Source organism: Culex quinquefasciatus, chromosome 1 (genome assembly GCF_015732765.1).
Source record: "Culex quinquefasciatus strain JHB chromosome 1, VPISU_Cqui_1.0_pri_paternal, whole genome shotgun sequence".
In the NCBI taxonomy this organism is placed as follows: Eukaryota; Metazoa; Arthropoda; class Insecta; order Diptera; family Culicidae; genus Culex; species Culex quinquefasciatus.
In genome coordinates, this window is record NC_051861.1 from 41,666,996 (window position 1) to 41,693,921 (window position 26,926).

The following is a 26,926-nucleotide window of genomic DNA, read 5'->3' on the forward strand; positions in this document are numbered from 1 at the left end:
CAGGGACTCAAGCTCAAAAACTCCAAGAACTACGCTCTACCCTCACAGGGGACTCAAGCTCAAAAACTCCAGGAACTACGCTCTACCCTCACAGGGGACTCAAGCTCAAAAACTCCAAGAACTACGCTCTACCCTCTCAGGGGACTCAAGCTCAAAAACTCCAGGAACTACGCTCTACCCTCACAGGGGACTCAAGCTCAAAAACTCCAAGAATTACGCTCTACCCTCTCAGGGGACTCAAGCTCAAAAACTCCAAGAACTACGCTCTACCCTCACAGGGGACTCAAGCTCAAAAACTCCAGGAACCTGCTCTACCCTCACAGGGGACTCAAGCTCAAAAACTCCAAGAACTACGCTCTACCCTCTCAGGGGACTCAAGCTCAAAAACTCCAGGAACTACGCTCTACCCTCACAGGGGACTCAAGCTCAAAAACTCCAAGAACTACGCTCTACCCTCTCAGGGGACTCAAGCTCAAAAACTCCAGGAACTACGCTCTACCCTCGCAGGGGACTCAGCCTCAAGACATCAAGAATTGCGCTCTACCCTTGCGTAAATTCATGCTCAAAGTTCAACCATCCACGCTTTACTTTCTCAAAGAACTAGATTTTCATGTTGCTTTTTAAATATCGCTTAATAAATGAAAAAAACTCCATAAAATATTCACAAACTTTAACCCTGCTGTAAAAACAACAACAAAACTGAAGAAGAGCGTTGGCTGTACGTTACTCTTCATTACAGCAAGGGGCATATAAAAATCAAAAATTCCACCCAAAATAAATCCAACATCGGCCTGACGATAAACTATATCTACTGTCCATAATCCATAATTAAATCTTCACAAACATTTATCCTACTGTAAAACAACAACAAAACTCAAGAAAAGCATTGGCCGTACGTTACTCTTCATCCCGGCACAGGCTCTGCGCAAATAAAAAAATCCATCAAACATCAACCCGACATCAGTCCGACGATAGAGTGTTTACCATACATATTGCTTTTTCAGTTTCGCCTGAATAAATGAAAAATAGTACATTAAAATTCTTCACAAACATTTATCCTGTCAAAACATAACAACAAATCTCAAGAAAACATTGGCCGTACGTTACTCATTATTTCAGCACCGGTTCTACAAAAAACCAAAAATCCATCCGACATCAAACCGACATCGGTCCGACACTAGAGTGTTTACTATATTTGATTTCGAGCAAATCCGTCCAACGTTGATCTATATTTTTACTGTCTTACCTTAGCGGGAATATACTTCCAAACAAATGACGTCTTCCTTTCTTATTTATTTTTTTCTTTCAGCTGCTACTGTAAATTTTCCTCTAAAACCACCAAACACAGCAAAAAGAAAAACAAGAATTGCCACTCTGTCATCCCACACAAACATTTCTGCTGCCACCAAGGTCAGAGGCGTCAGACCTTCAACACTGCTGCTACTGCAACCAAACACCGACGCCATCATGGCGACTGCTGTTAGCCACACGGCAACACATCTCGCCCATCATCAAAACAATGCAACTTGTTAAAAACAAAAAAAAAACTCAATCTCCACTAATTACACTTCACACTTGCAACGGGAGCATTTGCTGCGCCATTGTCGTGACTTTCCCCCGATTTATTCCGCGAATTCCGAATATTTCGAACAAAATAATAAGACACGTCTTTTCATGCCAAAGCAAAACACACGACTGGTTTATTTCTCGTTTGCTCACGCACACATTCTCAACTTCTCTCTCGGCTTGCCTGCTCTCTCATTACACTACATACACTCTCTCTATTCTCACTCTCTCTTCTCTGCCACACTCATTCACTACACAATTCTCCGCTAAACTAAGTCCGACACACACACACTCACTAAGCGTGAAAGGACCAACTTCTTACGAATTAATCAAACTTTGGGGGCCATTTTTTGCCGCACCATTCTGTGTCGCACGCTCCAAGGCCTTCGAAGTCATTTCGTCCGAAACCATTCCGGATGGTGTCTCGGATCATTGGCCCGTGGTGGGGACAGGAAGTAGTCGGCCTCCGGCAGCAATTTCGGTGCGTTCCTTCCGGCTGGGTCCACCGTTGGAAAAAAAACGAGCGAAAAATAATAAAAATAATAATAATAATATAACGAGATTACGGTTCGCGTGAAAGGCCCAGCGCAAACGCCTAATCCGCTTATTATGGGAGAGTTTTAATGTATATTCACCGCCGAGGTTGGTCCACGTGTCCAGCTGCCTTATTGCTAGTGGGAGAACCGGCATAATATCATGAACCAGTCTTAATTGTGTGGGTGAGTTGCTGAAGGTAGTGGTTTCGGCAGTTAAGTGGTTTACCTCTGACGTGGTGAAAATTTAAATTTTAGTGCGGCAAAATGGTTTGAGGATTGCCCTTTTTAACTTTGTATCACTTTTTATAGAGAACACAAGATGAGGACCATACTGGATGCTTAGTTTAAACTTAATGATTGAATCTGATCTTGCAAGCTTAGCCGGAATTGGTTGCAATTTTTGTATACGGTGCTCGTTATACAATGAAGTTGAGGCATGTAAATGCTTCAGTTTCATCAAGGTATGATGGTTTTGAGCTCCCTGAACACTTCACAGTAAAAAAATATGTAAATTTGGAAGGTGTAAAATTGGAAGGTTTAGTATTACCTCTTTATGGGGAAATTTTACCTCAGTTTGGACTGAAAAAGTGGTATCACAACGGAAAAGTAGTTAATTTACACATTTTCCCAGATGTAATACTACAATGATTTTTTTTACTGTATAGGATGCCCACAACTTGGGATTTTTTTTAAAAACCTCGCTCCACAAGCTAATTATTGTCCCTTGTGCTGTTTTAGGACTCTGGGCTGAATACGAGCAAAATCGATCAACATTTACTCATTGATACACGAAGGTGAAGTTTGTATGGAAAAAAAACAAAAAAAATGTGTGGAAATAATTTTTTTTTCGAGGTTTGGTCTGCAAGGTGCACTTTTCCATCCAAATATTTACAAAAGTAAGATTCGCCGTGGAAATTTAATGCTCTTCAACTTTGTAGAACATACCAAAGCTGTGAAACACGATACTAAAAAGTTCAATCATTTTTGCTCCAAATTGACGCAGATGCTTAAGGCTCCGAAAGGCATCATTCCCGATCGGCCATTTGGCGAACATGATTGTTTTAGAAAAACATTCAAATCTTGTTTCAGAATATATCAATCAAAAAATTGTTTTCTTTGTGTTGTTTATAAAAGAATTTTACATATTGTGAGTATTTTTTCATTTCAATTTACTATTTCGGGACCCTGAATTCAAAACGAGCATTGACTGTCATTCCCCATAGAGTGAAGGACACCTTCTACGACCTTAAAACAACCCAAAGAATCTTGGGTAGCAGGGTGTCATTTTTTGTGGGCACCCTACAGAACACGTTCCAAATTACAAAATAGCGTTTAAGTGATTAATCAATGGAGGCGCTTGTTTTTTGGAATGATTTCTTTCTTCTTTTTTTTTCTTAGCATTTACACCAATTAAGGAAAATACATAGTACTTCAATCTTGACAAATGCATAAAGTGCGGAAAAATAACTTCAACTCTTAACGAGCGTCCAAAAGCCAATCCGGGGTTGCCCCCGTAACAAACTTACTTCCACGCAAATAAATCTGTATTCAAATAGCACACGATGGGCGTAAGATGCTCTTCGAGTTCAGTTCACACATACCGATGCTAGAAGGACCACTGGCACTGTTGTGGCTTCCGTGTCTCCAGCTTTTCCGGGACCATCACACTCAGACAAAGCCTGGGTCTGGTTCCCAACCACACCAGGATGAAACCTGTAACTGTGTGTGGGAAGTGTGTCGGACGGCGCTTGGAGAAGGGTAAAATCACTTTAACCCCTTGTAAATCAAGTGCTACGTGATTGGTTTTCTCACAAGGATTTCCATTTGTCGGTAGCATCGGCGGAGGACACCACACTCTCACACATACACAATCACGCAGTCGAGGTAGCACCTCTTACTTGAATCGATATTATTTAAATTGGGTGTATGGAGTGGTAACAGCCACGTCGATATAATACTCGGATTTCGCACTGTCGTTCAGGGGACGGACTCTAACCGAAAGAATAACACCGGAAAATCCGTAATCCTACGCTTAGTTTTCCACTCTCGCCGAGCAAGAGGGTAGCCGAGGTACGTAATCCAGACCGCCGGTCCAAACCTCGACTGCCTGAACCTCCGTCAGGAAGAGTGGCTGCTCACACAAAAGGCATTTGCGGTTGTCGGCTTCCTCAGCCACAAAACCCACAATGAAATGCACCGGATCCGGTCCGATAACCAGCGATGGCACTGTTGGTTAGTGAAGATCCTGCTCTTTCCCAAGTCAGATGTAACCGGATTGAGGGAAATGTGCCACATCAAAGGTGGTGGCGGTGGTGGTAATCAGTGCCCTGATGGCAGGAGTAGCATCAGCAGAAGCATCACTGAATAGATCGAAGATAAACGGTGGATTCAAGAGCAGATTGGGCTCGACTCTTTGAACGAGCTTGTCGGGCTTGGGAGGATAAACGAGTTCTGCAGCACTGCAGGATTCTTAATACATCTATTATGTGCACTTTATGGAGATATTGCACGCGCTTTATCTGCTGCATTCAATCTGCATCGTATAAGAGCGACTGAAGTTGGACAGGAATGGTAGTTAAATATTATATTTTAAAATACAGTAGTTGTTCGGTAACTGGGCTGAGAACGTAGTAAAATCACCGAATGCTGTTCGCTAACTGGACTGAACAAAAAATAACTAGGGGACTAAAATAATAAATAAAAGTAACTCAAATTTAATAACAATGATGACTTTTCATATTTCTCAAATTGTAACTGGAAATTACATAAAACTTTGAAAAAAGTTTTTTTTATTTGTTGAACATGATTTTTGCTTCCATTAACCCCTCGGTGATTTCGGTTTGTTTTGATTTTTTGACGTTTGTCTGCTTGGGCTAAGGCCCAGTTAAAAAGCAGCCCAGTTAAACAACGCCCAGTTACCGAACAACTACTGTAGCTCCTCAGTGCACGGTGCTCAAAATACCGTTATTATGAAAAAAAAATGCAATCCGAGATTTTGGTGTCTATTGATTCCTTACACCATCACGCACCTCTGAGCAAAAAATTAAAACATTCGCTGATGTAGTTTTTGAGATACAGCCCTTTTGAGATGTTACATCCGATTTTCAATAAGAAAACCAAAACAATCTATGCAATTTCAGCCATTTAAAGAATATGCATTTCGAGATAATGATAAATTTGGCTTTATATGACTGTCAAGTATTTCTAGGCCACGTTTCAGAAGGTTGATGTTTGTTTTTGAGAAACAGCCGTATTCAGATGCTATTTCCGACTTTTAACGCCGCTATGGTGTGACAATAAACAGCTCGGTTTGGGTTCTAGAGTGACACGAAAAGCGCACCACGGCGCACCAGATCTAGGTTTTATATTTTATATTTTTAGTTAAAAAAAGTTTAATTTGTGCTAAAATTGTTATTTTACCAAAATGAATATGAAAAATGTTAAATCATACGCAAAAAGATGTACATTTACTTAGTTTTAGTTTTACTCTTAATCGATGACCTCTGATGTCAACTAAATAGAGTGTCCGTCCCGGAAATTAGGCTAAAACGGTAGTTCCCTAATTCCGGGATGTTTTATACTTTGTCCCGGTTTTTTTTTCCGAAATTATTGTTTGTTTCTTTGTAGTGTGATTTTTGCCTTCCTCACGTTACTGAGGAAAGGCTATAAAATCACTCGAAAAATGAACTTCTCAATTAGACCTCCTAGACCCACCTTCATGTATACCTATCGACTCAGAATCAAATTCGGAGCAAATGTCTGTGTGTGTGGTGGGATGTTGATCAAAAAATTGTCACTCGATTATCTCGACATTGGCTGAACCGATTTTGTCCGTTTTGGCGTCATTCGATCCGTCTTGAGGTCCCATAAGTCGCTATTAAAAATTATGCAGTTTAGTTAAGTACTTCAAAGTTATGCTAAAAAACGATTTTAGCAAAAGTCCGGAAGATTGTAAAAGGGTGGTTTTGTAAGAAAACCCGTCATGCTATACATTTTCAGAAAGGTATTCAAAAGACCTTTCCAACGCGTCCAAAACATTGAAGATCTGACAACCATATCAAAAGTTATAAGCACTTAAGTGTTTTTTAAGCACTTTTTCGAGGCCGGATCTCAGATATTTTGATGAAAATGCTGTCCGGATCTCTCATGCGACCTTTCGTTGGATAGGTATTCAGAAGACCTTTCCAACGCGTCCAAAACATTGAAGATCTGACAACCCTATCAAAAGTTATAAGCACTTAAGTGTTTTTAAGCACTTTTTCGAGGCCGGATCTCAGATATTTTGATGAAAATGCTGTCCGGATCTCTCATGCGACCTTTCGTTGGAAAGGTATTCAGAAGACCTTTCCAACGCGTCCAAAACATTGAAGATCTGACAACCCTGTCAAAAGTTATAAGCACTTAAGTGTTATTTACGCACTTTTTGCATTTTGGATAGCACCCTTTAAATGTGAGGAAGGCGCCAACCACCTAAAGGTGGATTAAGTAACGTTTTTTTTTATTATATTAGGTATCAGATCAACGATTCGCTTTTCAATTTCGAAATACCCCCTTGAAATCATAGATTTGTTAAATTCCAAACTGGAGCTCATTTTGACCGCGGGAATCCTTCCCTTTAATCGCTTGTAGTTTGTATAGGAAAAATCGCCAAAATGCATGGAGAAGATTTCTCAGATTTAAAACATTCATTAAAAACTTTTCTGGTCTGATACACAAAAAAAAAACACAAATTTAATTTATTTTCAAGAAATTATTCATTGTGAATCGTATTGGACAAACAATAATGATTGATTTAAAATCCCACGCACAACAAAGTACAAATTAATTTCCATATCATATTATTCAACCATTTCAAGCATATAAAACTAAACAAATGTGTAGAAAACGGTTTTTAATAAACATTTGACAAATATCCCGGAATTTCAAAAATATTTTTCCCGTTTTCCAGAAATTTTAAAACCCGGGAAAATTGGACGCCCTACAAGTAAAGTGGTAGATGAGGAATGAACGATATCTATAATTTTTCTTGAAAGGTGCCATTAATTACACAGTTTAACAAAAAATCAAATGTTTCTTGTCTCTGAGACGAGTATATGTGTTCCTAGTAGAATTTTGCCTGCTGAATCCGAATCCGGGTCCAGAATTGCTCCAAATGGTCCCAATTTTGAGATACACCCGTTTGAATTGTTGTTTTAGGCCAAATTTAGCTACTATGTCGACTATTTTACAAAAGAACTATTGAATAAACAACTGAACCAATACATGTATCTTATAGTTCACGTTTTCCCCTTTCTGAAACACCCCTGGTTTTCAAAATTTGATTGTTTCTACGCATATTTATAGCCATTTTTAAATTATATTTTCAGTTGGTTCTCATTCAAGTTTTTCCAACTTGCATGCAAGTCAAATTATGCTGGGATATCAATAATAAAAATCAAAAATGCTTTGCAAAACGTTAAATAAGTATGTCTCGGTAATCTAATTGATCATATTTCATGTAATTTTGTCTGTTGAATCCATTCCTATCATTAGATTTTTTCAAAAAGGTCAGTTTTTAAGTAAAATTGAATTTTCGATTATTTTTGCCTTCCTCACTGAGGTAAGGCTATAATCCTGCTCTAAAATTGAACTTTTTATTAAAAGCTCGAAAACCCACATTGATGTATACATATTGACTCAGAATCGAAAACTGAACAAATGTCTGTGTGTATGTGTGTGTGTATGTGACCAATAATGTCACTCAGTTTTCTCAGCACTGGCTGAACCGATTTTGACCAAACCAGTCGCATTCGACTTGGTTTAGGGTCCCATACGGTGCTATTGAATTGTTTGAAGTTTCGATAAGTAGTTCAAAAGTTATGTATAAAAATGTGTTTTCGCATTTTTTTGGATGTTGAATAAATGGCAGTAAACTGAACCAAACATCATCATGTTATACATCGTTAGTTAGGTAATTGAAAGACCTTTCCAACGAGTCCACAACATTGAAGATCTGGCAACCCTGTCTCGAGTTATAACCACTTAAGTGATATTTATGTACTTTATTGTAGCCGGATCTCATTTAAATGTATATAAACAATGTCCGGATCCTTCATCCGACCCATCGTTGGTTAGGTAATCGAGAGACCTTTCCAACGAATCTAAAACATTGAAGATCTGGCAACCCTGTCTCGAGTTATAACCACTTAAGTGATATTTATGTACTTTTTTGTAGCCGGATCTCATTTAAATGTATGTAAACAATGTCCGGATCCTTCATCCGACCCATCGTTGGTTAGGTAATCGAGAGACCTTTCCAACGAGTCCACAACATTGAAGATCTGGCAACCCTGTCTCGAGATATGGCCACTTAAGTGATATTGATGTACTTTTTTGAAGCCGGATCTCACTTAAATGTATGTAAATTATGTCCGGATCCACCATCCCACCCAACGTTGGTTAGATGATCAAAAGACCTTTCCAACGAGTCCAAAAAATTGAAGCTCTGGCAACCCTGTCTCGAGATATGGCCTCTTAAGTGATATTGATGTACTTTTTTGAAGCCGGATCTCACTTAAATGTATGTAAACTATGTCCGGATCCACCATTCGACCTATTGTTGGTTAGGTTATCAAAAGATCTTTCCAATGAGTCTAAAACATTGAAGATCTGGCAACCCTGTCTCGAGATATGGCCACTTAAGTGATATTGATGTACTTTTTTGAAGCCGGATCTCACTTAAATGTCTATGTCCAGATCCATCATCCGACCCATTGTTGGTTAGGTTATCAAAAGACCTTTCCAACGAGTCCAAAACATTGAAGATCTGGCAACCCGGTCTCGAGATATGGCCACTTAAGTGATATCGATGTACTTTTTGGAAGCCGGATCTAAAAAATAGATGAAACTTGTGTACAGCCATTGTTGTGAGGAAGGCTCCAACCACATAGGAGGATTAAGTTAGTTTTTTTTATAAAATATACAGTTTTCGATGATCTATTTTATGAGCAATTCTCTTTGAAATTGGCCGATATCGACCATTTTTTTTGTTATATTTTTTGATTTAGCTCAAACTTTGTGGGGGCCTTCCCTAAGACCAAAGAAGCTATTTTGTGCCATTGGTTCACCCATACAAGTTTCCATACAATTTTGGCAGCTGTCCATACAAAAATGGTACGTAAAAATTTAAACAGCTGGAACTTTTGAGTGAATTTTCTGATCAATTTGGCGTCTTCGGCAAAGTTGTAGGTATTGTTGAGGACTATTGAGAAAAAAAGGTACACGGAAAAAATATTGCCGAATTCTTTATTAACATTTTTTTTTAAATTACTCAAATTCCCAAATGTTGATATGTTTTAGAAGACAAAAAACCCCATTTTTTGAGCCATAGAGAAATATGGTCAAAAAATCTGCCGCCGTGTTATGAATTTTTGAAAAGGCAGTAATTTTTGGAAAAATCGAAATTTCATACAAAACAAAATTTGACTTATTTTTTTATGTTAAATTCAATTTGCAATCGAAAAGTACAGATTTTTGAAAAACGGCTCCGTTTTCAAGATATAGCCACCCAAACATTCAATATTACGCCCTTTAAAAATGTTAGTCTTGATTTTTTGTGAAAATTTTGTTTTTGAAAAGATCGGATTTTTTTTACAATTTTTTTTTAAATTATTTCAGAACATTTAAAATGTTAGTTTCTGCTTTAGACTGAAGATTCCGATCAGAAGCTCAACTTAGCGAATCGAAAATTGATTCGTTAGAAATTTTTCCTAGACAATTTTCTCGAACCCAATACCTTTCTTCAGTAGAACAACTATACATCCGAACAGCATATCGCCTTATTCGTTGCAAGAAGCCAGTTCATGGCCTGGACTATGACCTGAAAAACATTATGAACTGTACAATTTTTTAGAGCAAAAAAAACATTGTGTCTGAACATTGTGAAGTGTTAAACTTTTTGATTAATATGTAAAATTGTGTCGTTGTGGAGGTTAAATTGTCTTGTCATTTTTTCTGCAATGGTCAGCGTAAAAACCAACTATCTGCAAAACATCAGCACTGACAAAAACTTCCTCTCCCACAACGAATCGGACGCTCACCGTACCAGCCTAGGCAGGTGTTGATGATGATAAAATACATTTAATTAATCTACATAATGATATCATCATTAGTGAAAACTATAAATTATCATTAGCACCGTCTCCGGCTGTCGACTCCGCGCTCACTGGCCGGATTTATGTTGTTGCCGACGCGCGGGTCACACTCGTGAGAAAAGCTTTTCTTGACTAACATTTGGATATGGTTTAAGGCTTCAAATTATAGATATTTTTATCATGAATTTTTGTGTAAACCTATCGTAACTCTAATTTACATCGACATGCCACTTTCAAATGTTAGTCAAGACACTGCAGCTTCTGGAGTGTGGCGCATCATCATATCGTTAAGGGACGTGTTGTAGAGTGCAGGCTTCCTTCCACCGCCAAGGGCATCCTGAGGGGAAGACACACCGTACTCACTTGAAATTTCAACCAACTCTTCTCTGGAAGGATTCGTACACACGAATGTTCTTGGAGGGAACGTGATAAATGGTAATTGTCACCAGGAGTACTGCAAGTTGGTGTATTCAGTACAAGTGCGACAGACACAACTTCAAGTGGGCAACTGTTTTGAAAAGTGTGTCTTTTTAGCAGTGGTTTTGGAAAGCAGTGCAACGACTGAACGGTGGTAAATTGAAGGAAGACAATTCTTTTAACATTTGTTTCAAGCAAAAAAAAGTTTCGCCAGCTATTCACTCTTTAACTAACCATGAAATCATCGAAAAGAACAGCGAATGTAATAAATTTCACGCTTCGTTTAATGTTCATAATCGACCAAACAGTTTACGCCCATTTTTCGACTGCTCACACACAGTTATTTGCCAATTTTCCGGTGAAATAAAAGAGCAGAGTTTTCTTTTTCGCTAGCACAATTCTATACCTTCGTCTTCCTCCCTCCCCCTTCCCCTAAATTTCATCACAGTCAAAATTTTATTGTCGCCAATTTGCACCTTTCCACCCCACCGCCACGCGAGTTTACGTTTTCCAATCTAGGACTCCTCCTGGCATTAGAATCACACTGGAAGATAAAAATAAAATCCGAACCTCGAGCAGTAAGAAGCGGAACTTCAGCGGGGGAAAAGAAGGCATTAGCCATAAATAAAAACGAGCGAAAGTTGGCAAACGACACGCGAGATTTTTTCACCCGCCACCCACCCAATTTTGGAAAGTTCCCAAAACCAGTTCAGTGACTGTGTTCTTCGGGGGGTGGTTGAAAACAGGGGAGCTGAGATTTTCGGGCAGGGTAGTCTAGAAGTGAATTTGTGGTTTTGGAGGACGAATGTAAATTTATGGGAAAAGTTGCGCAAAAAGTCTTGGTCTCCTGTGTTTGGAGGGGAAAACGAAATTCTTCTCAATTTTACTGCTTGTTTGCCCTATCGCGATGAGAAGAGCAGCGGAATTCAATTTAGGTTACATCCGATGCAGTGGAAATTTCCTGCAATGTGGAAATTTTTTTTATTTTCTTTTTAATGCAGATGTATTTGGGACCTGCAAAGCACATTTCTTTAAAACTGTTCAATTTATACAGAAATATTGAAGGTGAATATTGTTTATTAAATACAATAAACTTTAGAGTCTTAACACTTGTAGCCCCAACGGGGTCAAAAAAGTTGGAAATGCAACTCCACCGGGTCATACAACCCTTGGAAAAAAAAGTTGGAAATGCCTGTTTTTATATATATGCTCACCCAGAACTGGACATCGGCATTCGAGAGGATAAAGAGCACGATTCGGTAGTAAAATGGTACTGTGTGCGGACGGAGAGGATAAATCCCGAAACTACCGAGAGTACTTTACTCATGGTTCCTTTTTCAAAAAATTTCATCTATCAAAAAAAAAAGTACCGGTACCGAGACTCGAACCCAAAACCTTCGGCTTATTGAACCGTGCCTTTGCCGTATGGGCCACCATGGTTCGGTAACTAAGTGGCGGTCATTTGTCCATATAAGCCACTCAATAGGAGGGTAATTCTCCGCCAACTCACACATCAGTTGCCCGACCCCTCTTCGATTTGCGTGAAACGGTTTTTTAATATCTCGTGACGGAGGGGCGGTACGACCCCTTCCATTTTTGAACATGCGAAACAAGAGGTGTTTTTCAATAATTTGCAGCCCGAAACGGTGATGAGATTGAAATTTGGCGTCAAAGGGACTTTTATATAAAATTAGACGCCCGATTTGATGGCGTACTCAGAATTCAGAAAAAAACGTATTTTTCATCGAAAAAAACACTACAGAAGTTTTGGAAGCACTCCCTTTTTCCGTCACTCAACTGTAAAAAAATTTGGAATATGCCATTTGAATTGTCAGAAGGGTCATTTTTTCATTTAGAGCAAAAATTTTCATTTTAAAATTTCGTGTTTCTTCTAATTTTTAAAACTTTTTTATGTGTTTTTTTCACCATCAAATCGGGCGTCTAATTTTACATAAAAGTCCCTTTGACACCAAATTTCTATCTCATTACTATTTCAGGCTGCAAATTATTGAAAATACCTCTTTTTTCGCATGTTCAAAAATGGAAGGGGTCGTACCGCCCCTCCGTCACGAGATACCAAAAAAACGGACCTCGGATTCGTGATCAGGGACAAAAGTTAACCCTAAAGACAAAGTTTCACGCAAATCGAAGAGGGGTCGGGGCAACTTTACTTCGATTTCGTGTGAGTTGGTAGAAAATTACCCAGGATGAACTGTTCTAATGAACGAATGAACACGCGGAGGACTATACTCTCGCAAAATAGCACTTTCCTCACGTTTCTTTTCGTGAGGAATATCCCCTCGTCCTTTAACTTTGGGTGTAGAGGTATGAAATTGTCTGACATTAAATTTATAGTATAAATACACATTTTACAAAACAAATAAACTTTGGACGACCCCTAGGGGTCCTTCTCGACCCCAAACATGAAAAAAATCCAGTTTTTGACCTGTTCCGGTTCTCTTAGTCTCAAATGAAAACCTAGAAACCGACCTGGAAAACCGGATTTGGTCGTGGTGGCCACCGGGAATCTGCTACAACCGATAAAAGACCTTTTTGAGACCTCAACTTTGACGAGCTGTAACTCCGGCAAATTTTAACCAATCAGGATGCTCCGAATTGCATTCTACAGGTGTTTACCTGTACTTTGACCACAAATATTAATATCAAGGCCAGGTGGCTTACCGGTTCTGGAAATCCAGATCATCCGAAAAGTTCATGTTTTACTGTTTTTCATGTAATACAATTACACTGATTGGTTAAAATTTGCCGGAGGTACACTGCCCATGTTCGCATAAATGTCCCATATGCATTTTCAGCAAGTTGAGAAATCGAGCTTGGAAGTCTGAAAAAGTATTTGTTGTAAAGTTCAAATATACGATCATTCCACTGAAAATTCATCTAACAGGGATCTCACTAATGCTTCCATTTATACTTTTGTTAAGTTGGTTTTGATTATTGGCTTGATTTATTGCCTTCTTTTTGAAAAAGTGTGCAGGATGGGACCGGGTATGTGAACATTTTCTGCATAGTACATAGTACAGCCAATCAGCTCAACCTGTGCACGCTGAACCACGCGGAGTCTCACCGATACCAATAAATTGCCCAACTCAGACAACAAGAGCGGTACTCGAAGCACACGGATAACTACAGGAGTAACTGAAGCTAGAAAAAACGCCCCATGGACCGAACGGGGTAAGATCAAACTAAGTTCGAGTGAGAACATTGAGAGCTAACTACATCTGTTTCCGTAGGTTTGGTGTTCCTGTCCCTGAGCGCGAGGACGGATCAATCGTGCACAGGTTGAGCTGATTGGCTGGTGGATTCGACTAGAGCGCTTCATTCGCTCCAAGCATCTGGTAGAGCAGGGCCATGCGCGCTGATGGAGTGCTCGAAAATCGGGCGCATCACGTGAACGCAGAGCGGAGTGCGTGCCAACACCGTACGCGCAACAATATCCTACACTCAAACTCAGAATAACCCGTAAAAGGGTACTTTCCATCCTTTTTTCAACTTTACCCGTCGTCACCCTTTTGAAAGGGTACGAGGGCGAAACCCTTCAAAAGGGTACTGGCCAAGTACCCTTTCAAAAGGGTACTTGTCATGGAACGGCGCGCTCACTAGCGACATCTATGAGTCAATCGTGATTTTTTCAACCAGTGGCGCCATCTGTTGGATATGTTTTTAAATGCAGTTTATTTGAATAAAGTTTAAATTTAATTAATTTATTTAATAGAAACAATTAACCAACTAAGATACTACATTTAAATTTTAATTTCCATGGAGTCCTTTTTGGGCCGCAGCTAATCAAGCTGGTTCACCTCGGGTTCACCAGTTTTTGAACTTGGACGGTTTCTGTCCCTTTGCCCAGATTACGTGCACCAGATCGTTCACGATCGAGTGATTGGTTGGTTCGATGGCCGCCAGCTTGCGGCGGAACACGATCGTTGTGGTGCCTTCCCCCTCGAACCCTCCGGTTTCGGTCAGATCCGACTTGCCACCCCAGAAGGCGTCCACTCGCGGCGTGGACCGATCACGGATGTAGTAGTCCCATACGCGGTGAGTTTTCCAGTGGGCCGTTTCGATCACGATGTCCGTGCAATCCATCGTGTTGAAGTCGTGCTGCGTCCGGAAGTCCTCCTCCGTTCCGTTCGTGATTTCGCCGACTGCCGACTGTTTGGCCGAGTGCAGCAGCGAAGGCATCGTCCGGTAGGGTTTCTCCGTCTCGTCGACCTTCCGCTCGACCTGCAGCAGATCGTTGATCTCGTCCCACTCGAGCTGCTTCACGTCCAGCTTCGGCGGTGTGTGTGACGTACTTGTTTGTCCCGTTGGCCGCCACGACGAGACTTGGTAAGACCTCCTTCGAATTCTCCCCCGAGTTTGGCTTCAACGAGTCGATCGAGTTGAGGTCCGACGAAATGCTCAACGTGTAGTACGAAATGCTCTCCGAAATGGTCGTCGTATCGTTCTGGTCCGGCGGGCGGGGTCCGAACAATGTTAGAAAGCATCTCCTGCTCGTCCATGTCCTTCGGATCAGGCCGCCGGTTCGCCCTTCAGTAGGGTCTAAATTGGCCTACATCCGGAGCAACCTCCGGACAACAAAAACACGCACCACGAAAAATATCACAAAAGTCAAAACAACGCTGGAGTACCAATTTTTAAATCCAGCGCGGCGTTGTTGTTTCTCGCTCTCAAGAGCAGTTACCCTTTTGAAAGGGTAAAGCCGGTGAAGTGAAATAAAAGGGTGGTTTTCACCCTTCTAAAAGGGTAATCTGTACCCTTTTGCAAAGGGTAAAGCTCGAGTACCGTTTAAAAGGATACTTTTAACCCTTTGAACCGGTAACTTTATTTTTGAGTGTACGCGTCGGGTGGACGCAAAGCTTCGTGCGCGGCAACACCGTACATCAGAGACATGCGAGGTTGAAGTAGGAGTTTTGAATCTATTTTCAACCTTATCAACAGCTGTTAAAATGAGTTATTGCGTTGATTGTTTTAATTATTTGTTATAAAAAACTGAAATACACAAACAATCGAAACAGTGTTGTTTACTTTAGGTTCTGTCCCGAAATGCAATTCCCAATCTGAAACTAACCCCTGATTAAACCGACTCCCAAACTATATCCTTCAATCCCGACCAATTTCGTAAGCGTGACCAGCCCCTCCCCGTCCTCCCATCTTTCCAAATTTCTTAACTGATCGACAGACAACTGTGTCGATCCCCTAACATAACCTAACAAGAACAGTCTTTGATAACCCGCCAACCGCCAACCCGGAACAATGCCGGTGTCGAAACTGTCCACCAATTCTTGTAAAACATATTTGCAAACAGCAAACCGCCAACCCGGAACAGTGCCGGTGTCCGAACTGTCTCATCATCCATTTGATAACCTGGAACAACACCGGTGGCCAGATTGTCCAAGGAAAAGATATTGCTATCGTTGAAAACTCACAAAACACTGCTGGCCAAAACCGTTGCCCATGCTTGTCTATAAATAAATGTTCTAAAAATAACTTTGTAAATATGACTAGAAAAATTCAAAGCACCATCGATTAAAAACCAAAGATATCTTGAACTTACGCCAGCTAGCCCGTTTCACCCCACACAGTAAGCCCCTTCAAAAGCTACCATCTAAAAGTATCTGTATCTTTAAAGGGTCACTTCCTAGCATGTTGGTATGTTCTACAAAGTTGTTCCCCAGTTCAAAACCTATCTCCTACTATAAGAATCAAGTCATTTCATCGATTTATAAAAAAAATCCTAATACAATGTAGAAAAAGATGGTTTCCCATGGAAAATAAATCAAAATCCCATATAAATTTCAAATTAAAACTGGAGCTCCTAGACCTTACCAAATGGGCTCAAATTTTCAGGAGTACTTCTGGGGACATGAAAGAACGAAATTCCGGTTGATGCAAGAAAAAATAACAACTTTTGTCTTTTTCATAGAAAAGTGAACCACGCTAGCACGCATACATGTTCACATCACCGACTTGTTTGGTGTTTGGTATGGTGTTTATGAAATAAAACTGAAATAATTTGAGCTTTTCTTGCAATAGTATGCGTGAATTACAAAGTTCGCTTTGAACGTGAGGGATTTCCGTACGATTTGACTGGGACAATGCACAATTTGATTTGGGAGGGCCTCCCTCGCGGATTTCTCGTTTGCGTGTAGTGTTGTTCAAATGCCCCTTTCTAAAAATCGCAAAGTGTTGGTACTTGCACTGCACGGAGAAAAGTCAGTTTTCAAAATCGTGAACAAGCGTTCATGAAATTTGGAATCTCGAACAAATTGCTGTTCAAATTGCTTGACACGTTTTGATTTTTTTTTCTCCGTGTGACTGCAATAATTGCATCACTTAGCGTACTGTCACCCCACCCACCGCGCTACAAAACAATTGGTTGCACACCTACCTTAACCGGTGACGACGCGAGCCACTGCTGGAACAGGTCGGACGTGACCGAGGCCCGGTGCGGGGACCGCGGCGACTTGGACAGCTGTTCCGCCCCTCCGACGCCGGTAATGGACTGCAGCTTGCAGATCACGTCGGACGGGGCCCGCTCGCGGAACCACCGCTCGATGGCGGCCGAGTGCTCGTCGAAGAACGCCCCGACCTCGTCCAGCTCTTCCGGTGTGCACAGCACCTCGGCCGCCCGCTGCCGGGCCGGGGACAGATGCGTCGGCGACTGGGTCTGGCTCATGCTGGACCGGGAGTTGTTCGGCGAGAGAAGGTTGACGTCGTCGCCGGCGCCGCTGCCACCCGTTGACGGTCTCGAATTGCTTCTAATTAAGCCACCGTAATTAACCTCACTTGCTTCGCCATTTTCACACTGGGACGCCAGCTTCGGTATTGCACAACAGTTGCCGGTGGCGTTGCTATTGTTGACGATTTCTGGACTGGTGCTGGATTTGGAAGAGGAAGACACCCGAGGAGGACGGCCGGTGAAAATGGATGTTGACGACACCATGCATTGCCATGCAACTAAGTATACAGCTCTATATAGCGCATTAAAGTCACGGTCAAGTGCGCTGCTACTCAGAGGGCGTCTCGTAGCCAACAACGACAACGACGACTAAGTTCTGCTACCGTTTCATCGCGAACGGTTGTGCCGGGCTTTTGCGATGGGAGCGTCAAAGTTTAGTGGACAACAAGTTGTATGTGTTTTTTTTCCTTTTTACACGCTTCAACTACTACAACTCACCACAGTGGACAATCTGCGGACAGGACCACCGATAAACTGTCCGGCGTTGTCCAAAAATCGCTCACGACCAGGTCGAACGACGAGCCGACGCAGTCGTCGCATTCATGCATTTTGGGAGGATTTGTTCATGAGGAACTTTGGAAATGTGCACCTACTAGGAATGTTTTATGCTTAATTGTGGTGTTATGATTGCTATTTAATTGTATAATGAATAATTTTTATTTGAAATCAGGCCAGTCTGTTCGGACTTTTAAAAAGGCAGGATAATATAATCATATTCACCTAAACTCTCAAACTCGAATAAAAGGGTCGTTTGGTAACGTCATGATTCGAAATTCAGCACTAAGTAGCATATCATTTTTGTTATAGTTGCCAAAAAACGGTATAATATGCTGGAAATGTAGAAATATCATCAGGATGTAGTATAAACAGTCAATTTGAAGAGAATTCATGCAAAATTATGCGAACTTATATCCAAACAATCAATAAAACAAGATTATTAATAAGAATTCGAAGCATGACGTTATAGTCCTTTGATCGTTTTTATATGATTTGTAAAAAATGATTGATCTGTTCCGAATATGTGACATGACTAAAATTGAATCATCGATAGCTTCTAATTCAACAATATTTTGCCATAGCTTAAACTTTTCGAATTCCCAAAGTCGAAAAACTATACAACAAAAGTTACCCTTTACGACACAGTTTCACGCAAATCGAAGAGGGGTCGGGGCATTTGCTGTGTGAGTTGGCGGATAATGACCCATATACGATTACATCGTAGGCATCCCTTAAGGCAAAATTCCATTAAAAATCGCACATGGACCAACACAACTCTACAATCCAATCATTTTCCACATTCGCAATCGTGTTTCTTTTAAATTGCGCAACACGCAAACACAAATCACTGCCAGTCGCCAACCAACTCCGCCTGACATTAACACGCTGTAAATCCATGCAGAAAACGGGAACTGAACCGAACCAAACTACTCTCCAAAGGGAGGGGGGGAGGGGTCCTAGCAGGATCCTAGCCGAGTGCAACAACTACAGAGAGAAAAAAACACAACTGAAAACACCAGCGCCAATCCATTTTTACCAGGCCCCGGCAACACTGCCGTCACCATCCTCCTCATGGTTCTTTCCGTTGTCCATGGCCGGATCGTCCCCGGCAGACATTTCTTCGTCAACTATTTTTTAGCTCACACCCTCAAAACACTTTCGCACACCCACTCAGAAAAGATTTTTGGAATTTTGCCCTTCACAAGTTGTCACTTGCAGGATTGGCAGCACTGCCCGGTGGTGTTTTTTTTTTTCTTCTCGGTTGTCACAACTCTCAACGCAGCGGCAGGTCCGGTTCCGGACACCGGACATTATCCGTCGCGTAGTCACTTTGTGGCGTTCCCCGCCGACGCGGACACATTTTGCGCGAGAGTGTGCGTCACACCTACGTTTGACACCCAAGTTACTTCTTTTTGTTTACACTTTTGACACCCAGCTTCGGAGGCTTCCGGCGGAGAATGTGTTACACCAAGGATTTTAGACTTGAAAGGGTTAGCACCATTTGGTTTTTCTTTTGTGTGAGTGCTACAAATTTCAATCCAAGACTGTAAACAACAACAAACATGCCAGGAAAACGTAAACAACAGCTGAGGATAACTTCAGAGCGTTTTCTTCTTGTTTTCTTCCAACCTTTCTAGGTTAGGTCTTGACGTAACGCGTATCAGCTCAACGACTGTGACGGCGGAAGCTCACACAGGCGCCAAAAAAGGAAGCAGCTCACGCACCGGAAACACTTCAAACCTGTGTGCGTGTGTGCGTGCATGCGTTGACGACCACGTGTCGTCGTTAAAGTGCGTGTGTGTGCGTTCTTCGAAGCGTGTTGATTTTAATTACACGGAAATGGCTCTTTTCATTCCTGGGGTTCTGGTCCAACGTTTACAACTCCTAGTTCCAGGAACGGTACACACGCACGTGAACCACACACACACACACACACAAGCCAACTCAAACGCACACACACGCAGACAGACAACGGGCCGCGCCAAAGTGCTCTGTGGCTGTTTTCCGATGATGATGGCGTGGCCCCCTCTGCTGGAGATAATCAAATTATACCAAGTTTTCCCCGGCGCGGCCTGGGACCACGGTCACGGCGCACGGCACGGCACTGCTCGGAAAAATCTGTAATGAAATGAAAGAGAGAAAATATTATTTCTGTTAATTTACTGACATGACATGGTTATATTAAAGTGGAGGGCACGCTCGCTGATTCAATTAAAGGTTCGTTTATTGTGGGATTTGGCCTGGAGCCGAGAGGACCAAACAATGGAGCTTTATTGTTATTGTTTCGTGGGAGGTATTCATGTTGGTAATAGTTGCATTTGAGTTATTCTTTTGTACAAAATTTTCAGATCAGTTATAACATCTTATTAGGTATTTATTTAAAACAGAAAGGGCGCCAAACTGTAAAGTAGAACTACAAATAACTAGATAATTTGGTTTAAAATATAAAAAAAAAATATTTTGGGACGCTAAAATCAATTGTATGATTATTTCTACCGAAGTGTTTTTGAAATTCATACCTAATGCTAAATTTATGTTTTCATCAAAGAAGGGGCGCTCAAGTGGCAGAGGAGTTCTATAAGAGCTTTTCAAAATAAATACAGCATTTAAATTTGAACCGTTGTTTAATGAAGTTTAAGTCATACCTTCCAATATAAAAAATTGTCCAACTATATGTTATTTTCATGGTAATTTGGCTGTGAATCACAACCACCACAATTGTGAAAAAATATGGTAATATTTTGAGCTTCATTAAAATAAGAATTATTTTAACATAAAAAAATAAAAAAATTTGGTATTGAAATATTTTCAGCACGATTTACCCTTTTTATAAACAACTTTGTGCATTGTCTACGCTTTTTTCTAAATTCTCAAAAATCAAATCAAAATCAAATTATTCGCTCCACAGCATTGCCTTGGCGTTCTCGATTGCGAGATTCCTACTCGAAACTAGATGTTCCAAGGTTTGATTGTTGAGTCAATTGCAAACCTCTTTTTACACCTAAGCTTCCATCCACCCCGGGATTCGAATTGACGACCATTGGCATGTAAGGCTTACTGCCTACCAGCGACTCCACCGAGACAGGACCCAGGGAGACGGCTCCTACACCTGGATTGAGCTTACGACCTAACCTCTAGGTTAGAGGCAACCATGTTTACCCACACAACACGGGTCCCGAAATACTAGAGTTTTGAAATAGGAAAACTGCTTTATGACCAACACTATTTTTCAAGAAAAAAAAAGTTTTTCAGAGCACACAAGCTGTTCTGAACTTTTTTAGTTTTAGCGTTAGTTTAAGAAATGTAAATAAACAACAACTGGTTTCCTAGTTTTTAGAATTGTTGTTGTCAAAAGTGCTATATAAAGTGCGGGCAAAGTCCAAGGTACAGCGTAAGGATCAATATTTAATCGTCTAAAATGCTTTGGTTATGTGAAAATATTCAAACTTTTACATTCTGAAATATGAGTTTCAGTTAAAAACAAACAAATAATATTTTATCAAGGTTTGAAAACATTCATATAGCCTTGCAGAAAAATATAGTTTTAGAATATAAAATTTAATTTAACGAATTAAAACTGAATCAAAATAATAAAAATAAATAAATAAAAATATTCTCAGGTATCGTATGGGCGAATCACTGAAACTGAATGGTTAAAAATTTCTTAATATTGTTTACCTAATATAATAATCTTATGACCGATTCTTTCGTGACGGGACAACGTTTGTACGCATATGTTTTCAGTTTTTTGCTGATAACTTCAAAATCTGTGAGAAAAGGTACCAATATTTATACAAATTTGGAAAGTACATTAAATTTCCAATAAGATTCACTCCAGCAAACATTTAAAAACACAAAGTTTGAGTCAAGAGAGTTACAAATGTAGCGTGACGGGACAACATCGTACAATTGCATCATTTTGATTTTCATACACAAAAGTGAAGAACTCTGCTCTCCTAGTATGTTTTTGGAAAAACCCTTTTTACAGTTGTTTCTAAAATGAAAAACGAAGATTTTGCTTACTGGATCACCCAATTTCGTCAAATTTTGTTGATTTGACAGGTACTTCTTTTCGTGACGGGACAACGCAATAGAAAGACGCAACTTTTGGTACCATAACATCTATAGGTCATCGCTGAAATTTTAAAGTTATCGCAGTTTTAGTAAAAAAAGTTGTTTTTTTTGCCGATTTCGTCATTTTTCTGTTTTTGCGCGTGGCGCGTCGAAAAACTCAGTTTTTATTTTCAAAAAATCATATCTCTGAAACTTACGGTTCGACATCGCCAATTTTTTGATATTGTATGGGTAATTCTCTACCAACTCACACGAAATCGGGAAAAGTTGCCCCGACCCCTCTTCGATTTGCGTGAAACTTTGTCCTAAGGGGTAACTTTTGTCCCTGATCACGAATTCGAGGTCCGTTTTTTGATATCTCGTGACGGAGGGCGGTACGACCCTTCCATTTTTGAACATGCGAAAAAGAGGTGTTTTTCAATAATTTGCAGCCTGAAACGGTGATGAGATAGAAATTTGGTGTCAAAGGGACTTTTATGTAAAATTAGACGCCCGATTTGATGGCGTACTCAGAATTCCGAAAAACGTATTTTCATCGAAAAAACACTAAAAAGTTTTAAAAATTCTCCCATTTTCCGTTACTCGACTGTAAAAAATTTTGGAACATGTCATTTTATGGGAAATTTAATGTACTTTTCGAATCTACATTGTCCCAGAAGGGTCATTTTTTCATTTAGAACAAAATTTTTTATTTTAAAATTTCGTGTTTTTTCTAACTTTGCAGGGTTGTTTTTTAGAGTGAAACAATGTTGTACAAAGTTGTAGAGCAGACAATTACAAAAATTTTGATATATAGACATAAGGGGTTTGCTTATAAACATCACAAGTTATCGCGATTTTACGAAAAAAAGTTTTGAATAAGTTACTTTTTGCGTTTCTCTTTGTTTCGTCGTCCGTGTCTGTCGCGGTTGACCATGAACGGCCATGATCGATGACGACCAACTTTTTTAAAACTTTTTTTCGTAAAATCGTGATAACTTGTGATGTTTATAAGCAAACCCCTTATGTATATATATCAAAAATTTTGTAATTGTCTGCTCTACAACTTTGTAGAACATTGTTACACTCTAAAAAATAACCCTGCAAAGTTAGAAAAACACGAAATTTTAAAATGAAAAATTTTGTTCTAAATGAAAAAATGACCCTTCTGGGACAATGTAGATTCGAAAAGTACATTAAATTTCCCATAAAATGACATGTTCCAAAATTTTTTACAGTCGAGTAACGGAAAATGGGAGAATTTTTAAAAATTTTTTAGTGTTTTTTTCGATGAAAAATACGTTTTTTCGGAATTCTGAGTACGCCATCAAATCGGGCGTCTAATTTTACATAAAAGTCCCTTTGACACCAAATTTCTATCTCATCACCGTTTCAGGCTGCAAATTATTGAAAACACCTCTTTTTCGCATGTTCAAAATGGAAGGGGTCGTACCGCCCCTCCGTCACGAGATATCAAAAAACGGACCTCGGATTCGTGATCAGGGACAAAAGTTACCCCTTAGGACAAAGTTTCACGCAAATCGAAGAGGGGTCGGGGCAACTGCTGTGTGAGTTGGCGGAGAATTACCCGTATGTGAAATTTTCCGAGGAATCCGATAAAAATATTTTCAGACATAGGCTCTTTGGTCCAGACACGGGCAAAACGCCATTTTAAGTTTTCATACGACTTTTTCAATAGTTAAGCTAGATTTTTGGAACTTCTTACTATTTTTCCCAAATAGCCAAACTCATCACCTTTCTTTTGCGTCTAGGACAGCTAAAATCGGATGAAATGGCGCGGAGATATGATTTATCAAAAAAAGTGGTTTTTGCGAAAAATGACGAAAATTGCCATTTTTCGAACCACCCAAGCACAATGTAGGTCACCCTAATGGCCAAACAAAAAAATACGGGTCTAATTATTTTGGCCAAGGAACCCCCAGAAAAATTTTGAGCCCGATCGGAGAACTTTTTTTCGGTTTAGGCTCTTTTCAAATGGAATTGCTGTATATATAGAAGATAGATAGAAGATACTTCTTTTGACATAAAGAATACATGGACAAAGTTTCATCCACATCAAAAAATGAAAATTTAAAAATCGTGAAAAAAATTGCGAAATCCTAGACAACAACTTTTTGTTCAAAATCATTATTACCGTGGTTGAATCAGTTTTAAATATTTAAAAATTCTATGAAATTTTGATTTAGGGCACCGCAAATACTTTTTTGTACAAGCATCTATATGTTGTTCTAAAGTGTGTTCATTTTTTATTTTATTTTTCTTACCAAACAAATTGCAGATGTACAACGTTTTAAAGAGTTTGATGAGTTGTTTAAATTTTAAGCATACAAGTGCGTTTTCTCATAAATACAAATGTTTCATAAGTGGCCAGAAATTAACTCAAATACCGCCATGCTTTGCAGCGTTAGATAGGCAAACGAGAGAACTATCTAATTTACAAAGATAAGATCTTAAGTCTTATCTATTTGAAACGATGTCCAAATCCATCATCTGACCTTTCATAGGGTACGTAATCAAACTAGTTAAAAAGTTTGAAGTTCTGGCAACCCTGGTTGCAGTTATAACTACTCAATTGATAATTATATATTTTTTTTGTAGCCAGATCTCACTTATCTGTATGAAAATTATGTCCGGATCCATCATCTAACTTATCTATAAAATGGTAAAGACCTTCCAAAAGAGTGTAAAAGTTTGGAGATCTGGCAACTCTGTCTCAAAAGATTGTCAATCAAGTGATATTGATGTACCACATCTCAATTGGACTAAGAAGATTGAATGGCACCACATCCCGAGCATGGGTAAATAACAAGGGAAATGCGTAATAATACCTTTCTCTGGTATCAATACCAAATTTTGGTATTCCTGGACCCTTTAAAATTTGTCTTAAGGATTATGCAAGAGCAAAATGTGGTATCATACCAATTTAAGGTATTGTTTTGATATTGCAAAATTGCAGAATTTGTCAATGATCGAACACCACATTTTGGTATTCTTTTGGTATTACAGTATTTTATCAAATTCCTCTGAAACTATGGGAAAATTTTGACCAATTTTGACAAAATAATTAATTTTGCGCTAAAATTATGTCTCAAAGCAAATGCTTTAATTGAAAACCGGAAATTTCAAACTTGATTTTAAACATTTTTGATATACCCCCTATAGAAATGACTTGAAATTGTGGAAAATATTCTAAGTCAAGATGGCACATTTTGGTATTATTTTGGTATTAAAGTGTTTTATCAAATTCCTCTGAAACTATGGGAAAATTTTGACCAATTTTGACAAAATAATTAATTTTGCGTTAAAATTATGTCTCAAAGCGAATGCTTTCATTCAAAACCGGAAGTTTCAAACTTGATTTTAACACTCAAACGCTCGGGTAGTCATTTGACCCCTATTTTTTTTTCTTAAAAATCTCATAACTTTTGATAGAATTGACCAATTTGGATGCTTCCGGGTGCAAAAGATCCAGATTTGTCTATATTTTCAACTGTCAGACGGAGGACAAATGTGGTCCATTTTTACCGGAGATATTCCGGATTCTGTTGGGGTACCTCGGCCCTCCTAAATGGATTTTTGGCCAATATAATAAAAACTTTTCAACAGAATAAAATCGGAAATGATGCAAAACTTCAAGGAATCATCCTAAAACATCATTCTGCATAGATACATGACATGCTGAAGACCTTCGGGCACCGGAACAGGTTCTACCCGGAAACGGTTCACTGAGCTAATGTCAATTGTTGCCCAACTGGAACCGGCTCCGCTGCCCCGTAGGACTTAACCATGTCAATTATTTTTGCAGGATGATGTATTAGGATGATGCCTTGTAGTTTTGCATCATTTCCGAAATTTTTCTGTTGAAAAGTTTTTATTATATTGGCCAAATACCCATATAGGAGGGCCGAGGTACCCAACAGAATCCGGAATATCTCCGGTAAAAATGGACCACATTTGTCCCCCATCTGGCAGTTCAAAATATAGACAAATCTGGATCTTTTGCAACCGAAAGCATCCAAATTGGTCAATTCTATCAAAAGTTATGGGATTTCTAAGAAAAAAAATAGGGGTCAAATGACTACCCGAGCGTTTGAGTGTTAAACATTTTTGATATACCCCCTACAGAAATGACTTGAAATTGTGAAAAATTTTCTAAGTCAGGATGGCACATTTTGGTATTATTTTGGTATTAAAGTGTTTTATCAAATTCCTCTGAAACTATGGGAAAATTTTGACCAATTTTGACAAAATAATTAATTTTGCGCTAAAATTATGTCTCAAAGCGAATGCTTTCATTCAAAACCGGAAATTTCAAACTTGATTTTAAACACTTTTGATATACCCCCTACAGAAATGACTTGAAATTGCGGAAAATTTTCTAAGTCAGGATGGCACATTTTGGTATTAAAGTGTTTTATCAAATTCCTCTGAAACTATGGGAAAATTTTGACCAATTTTGACAAAATAATTAATTTTGCGCAAAAATGATGTCTCAATGCGAATGCTTTCATTCAAAACCGGAAATTTCAAACTTGATTTTAAACATTTTTGATATACCCCCTACAGAAATGACTTGAAATTGTGAAAAATTTTCTAAGTCAGGATGACACATTTTGGTATTATTTTGGTATTAAAGTGTTTTATCAAATTCCTCTGAAACTATGGGAAAATTTTGACCAATTTTGACAAAATAATTAATTTTGCGCTAAAATGATGTCTCAAAGCGAATGCTTTCATTCAAAACCGGAAATTTCAAACTTGATTTTAAACACTTTTGATATACCCCCTACAGAAATGACTTGAAATTGTGGAAAATTTTCTAAGTCAGGATGGCACATTTTGGTATTATTTGAATATTGAAAGGTTTCATCAATTTTCTCTGAAACTATGGGATATTTGTTAAAAAAAATTTACGAGTTAATTAATTTTGCGCTAAAATGACT

At 39.4% G+C, this 26,926-nt stretch overlaps 1 protein-coding gene across 8 annotated transcripts in view; it reads right to left on the minus strand.

Moving 5' to 3' along the window:
- Positions 1-26,926, minus strand: part of LOC6039079 (cGMP-specific 3',5'-cyclic phosphodiesterase) — a 166,391-nt gene that overhangs the window by 87,936 nt on the left and 51,529 nt on the right. For 2 of the 8 annotated variants that reach the window (XM_038249752.1, XM_038249751.1), the window contains exons 1-2: positions 17,850-17,980; positions 17,061-17,550 (exon numbers count right to left, since the gene is read on the minus strand). In XM_038249752.1, the coding sequence (XP_038105680.1) occupies positions 17,061-17,550; positions 17,850-17,959 (600 nt within the window). In that variant the 5' untranslated portion in view covers positions 17,960-17,980. Of the gene's footprint in view, positions 1-17,060; positions 17,551-17,849; positions 18,004-18,916; positions 19,454-19,538; positions 19,656-19,961; positions 20,028-26,926 lie in introns of those variants that run through there. The other 6 variants (XM_038249750.1, XM_038249754.1, XM_038249755.1 and 3 more) reach the window with 6 other exon arrangements.